Source organism: Carlito syrichta, unplaced genomic scaffold, assembly GCF_000164805.1.
Source record: "Carlito syrichta isolate Samal-C Ts95f unplaced genomic scaffold, Tarsius_syrichta-2.0.1 Scaffold311223, whole genome shotgun sequence".
Classification (NCBI taxonomy): domain Eukaryota; kingdom Metazoa; phylum Chordata; class Mammalia; order Primates; family Tarsiidae; genus Carlito; species Carlito syrichta.
In genome coordinates, this window is record NW_007255319.1 from 350,917 (window position 1) to 354,174 (window position 3,258).

Here is a 3,258-nt window from a genome sequence, read left to right on the forward strand (position 1 = left end):
GTGCCGGGGCAGGGGAATGCGGCGTTGGCGTCGAGGCGCGCCCCCTCCCCCCGGGCCTTGCCTGGGGACGGCAGGAAGTGAAGTGAGCCGCGGGGAGGGTGGGACCCTTTGTGGGGCGGGAATGAAGGGGCGCCGGGTCGCTGGGGAGGCTGGAAGGGGAGCTGGGTGCGCCCCGAGATTTCTAGGTGTTGGGGTAACGGGGAGAGGGCACGGGAGCGCTGGATCAGGCGCTTCCTGGAGGAAGAGGTCTAGAAACAGTGTCCCAACCCCACCCAGCTCCCGCGGGCTTCGGAGTTTCTGTGTGTGAGTCTGGGCGGGTGAACTTATGGACTTGAAACCAACTCCCGCTGGCAAGTTTTCACCTGGATCGAAAGTTTGTTCGGGTGGGGCGAGGGGGCTTTGTCTTTCAGCAGGCGTTTTTGGCGCGGTCATTTGAGATGGCTTTGAGTAAGGTGAGGTGGTGGGAGGCTAATGAAGATATTGTGGGGAGATTTAGCCACAAGGGCAAAGTTCAATCCAAGAACTGCACAGTTTTCCCTCCAAACTAAAAATCGCGGGGTAACTTGGGACCCTTGGTGTTTAGTTTTGAAGTGGGGCCTTGGGTACTGGCGGCATTGAAGTGGCCATTTGGGCTTGCCTGTACAGGCCAGAGAGAGAGCGAGAGATCCCTTTGTTTGCGAGAATGGCAAAGGGAACGGGCCTGGGGTGGCTCAGAGGCCACAGTCTGGGAAGAGGAATGGACAGGCTGTTCCAAGGAAAGTGGCTGCGTTACCATGTACCTGCCGCTTCAGCCCTACGGGTCTATGAAATGGGCATGGTTATCGTAGCTGCCTCACCGGTCCTGGGGATTAAGGAACAATGTGTGCCCGGTGCTCTGTAAACCCATGCACATGTAAGCCACAAACTGGTGACAAGTGACTGTTGCTCCTTCCAGTTGAAGCATTTCCCTGAGCTCACAGCGGTCCCTGCTGACTCCTCTCTTGCCCTCAGCCCCTGCCAGCGCCGTCCAGGTGACCGTGTCAGACCCCTTCCACGTGGTGATCCTCTTCCAGCCTGTGACCCTGCCCTGCACCTACCAGCTGACCACGACCCCCACACCACCCATCGTAATCTGGAAGTACAAGTCTTTCTGCCGGGACCGAGTCGCTGACGCCTTCTCCCCAGCCAGCGTTGACAACCAGCTCAATGCCCAGCTGGCAGCTGGCAACCCAGGCTACAACCCCTACGTGGAGTGCCAGGACAGCGCGCGTACCGTCAGGGTAGTGGCCACCAAGCAGGGCAATGCTGTGACCCTGGGAGAGTACTACCAGGGCCGCAGGATCACCATCACAGGAAGTACGTGGGGCGGGGCTCGCTGGGGTGGTAGGGCTGGCGCCCTTGTGCCCAACCTGGAGTCCCGACCTGGGAGCTCTTGGGCACCAGGGTCTGAAAGGACCAAGGAAGGTAGTGATGCCTTCCATCCGTCCATCCATTCCTTTATTTAACGACAAGGAATCTATAAGTAACAACTTCTAAAGCGTCTACTGTGTGCCAGGCTCTCCCAGGTTTATGAGGATTGACTCGTGTAGACCACATATTCACTGAATACAAATAGAGTCTATTACTGACGTTTTATAGGGCAATGCCCTATAAAATGTCAATAATAGAGTCTATGTATTCAGGGCACAGACTCTATTACTGACATTTTATGGAGGCCGAGAGAGATGAAGTGACTACGCGGGTTCACACAGCTGGTAACAGCTGAGAATCTAATTCAGCCACTCCGGGTCTAGTCTCCACACTCCTAACCTTGATGCCTGCTCAGGGTGGTGAGCAGAGGGCTCACAGCGGAGGTGGCTGAGTGAGCAGGGGGAGCTGGAGGTTTCTATGGAGGAGGCCTGTGATTTGCCAGTCCCCTTTACACGCGTTTTCCCACTGAGTTCTCACCATTTTACACCCACAACAGCTGAGGTGCTGAGAAGTTAAGTTGCTCCCCTGGGCATGTGGGTCGTAAAGGTCTGGAGCTGGGGTTTGGACCCAGGCATCCCCGAGAGCCCTTGTTCTTAAACACAGTGCAGCCTCCTGTTAGGAGGTGCTTATGAGGACTGAGTAAGGGGCACTGGGGAAGTCATCCATCCATCCGTCCATCCATTTGGTACTCAGCAAGCATCTACTATGTGTCAGGCACTGCTGTAGGTGCTGAGGATAGAAGTGGTCAGGGTGGCTGAGGTCCCTGCCCTTGAAGAGATGACAATCTGATGGAGTAAGACTGGCAGTAAACAAACAGATAGAGGGTGAGAGAATTGCAGAGAGTCCTAAGTACTGCGAGAAAACGGCACCAGGCGATGCGCTTTATGGAATGACTTGAACACATCTGAACACTTCTGCGACTGTGATTTGAGGAGGGACCGAGACTGAGCCCTGCAGAACCTGAAGGCAGAGAGGAAGGCGGGGCCCGTGGGCCTAGGATGAAGGCTCGCCCCCTTAGACATGGGGCCAGGGAGGGAAGGGAGCTTCTCTCTGCAGACCCCGAGAAGCCAGGCCTTGGAGCACACTCCTTCCCTTACTCAGTTAGACCAGGGCCAAGAGGCAGGGTTCCAAGGACTGAGCCTGTCAGTCCTGTTTCAGGGAAGGGACAAGGCTGGCTTGCCCTGAATCTCCATGGTTAGCTCAGCCACAAACAGCCTGCTGTTTTCGAGGTCAGAGGGCTTCTTAGGGGTTCAACCTATACAGACCCCCTCCACTCTAATCCAGGGACTGCTGCAGCCTGGACCAGGCATGATTGCCAGGCCCCTGTCAGGACAACCCCAATACTGAGAGCATCTCCTACTGGGCACAAAACTCCAGAATGACAGGGGTCGGGGGCGGGGGGAGTTTTCATGGTCCAGAGCCCTCACAGGTCCAGCTCTTCCAGGCTGCCTTGAGCTAGGCCCTGAGTAGTAAACATTCATTGTGTGCATGTCCTCTCAGGAAAGCCAGTAGCTATGGGAGCTTCCTCCAGCTTTTGAGGATAGGGAAAAGCAGACAACCCCATGGTGTTCCTGGGGTCCTGGTTTGTTTTTTTTTTTTTTTTTGAGTTGGAGTCTCACTCGGTCGCCCAGACTGGAGTGCAGTGGCCGCTCCCGGCCACCACAGCCTCGCCTGCTGGACTCCGGCGATCCTTCCGCCTCAGCCTTCCAAGTAGCCGGAATTACAGGCATGCGCTACCATGCCCGGCTGATTTTTTGATTTATTGTAGAGATGAGGTCTTGCTGCCCAGGCGGGTCTGGAACCCGCGGC

At 56.1% G+C, this 3,258-nt stretch overlaps 1 protein-coding gene across 1 annotated transcript in view; it reads left to right on the plus strand.

Annotated features, from left to right (window-relative positions):
* The first annotated feature begins 773 nt into the window (after nt 1–773).
* The window catches only part of LSR (lipolysis stimulated lipoprotein receptor), a 13,306-nt gene continuing 10,821 nt past the window's right edge, over nt 774–3,258 (plus strand). Inside the window, exons 1-2 of the mRNA XM_021717838.1 lie at nt 774–823; nt 941–1,335. Coding sequence (XP_021573513.1) covers nt 774–823; nt 941–1,335 — 445 coding nt within the window. The remainder of the gene's footprint in view (nt 824–940; nt 1,336–3,258) is intronic.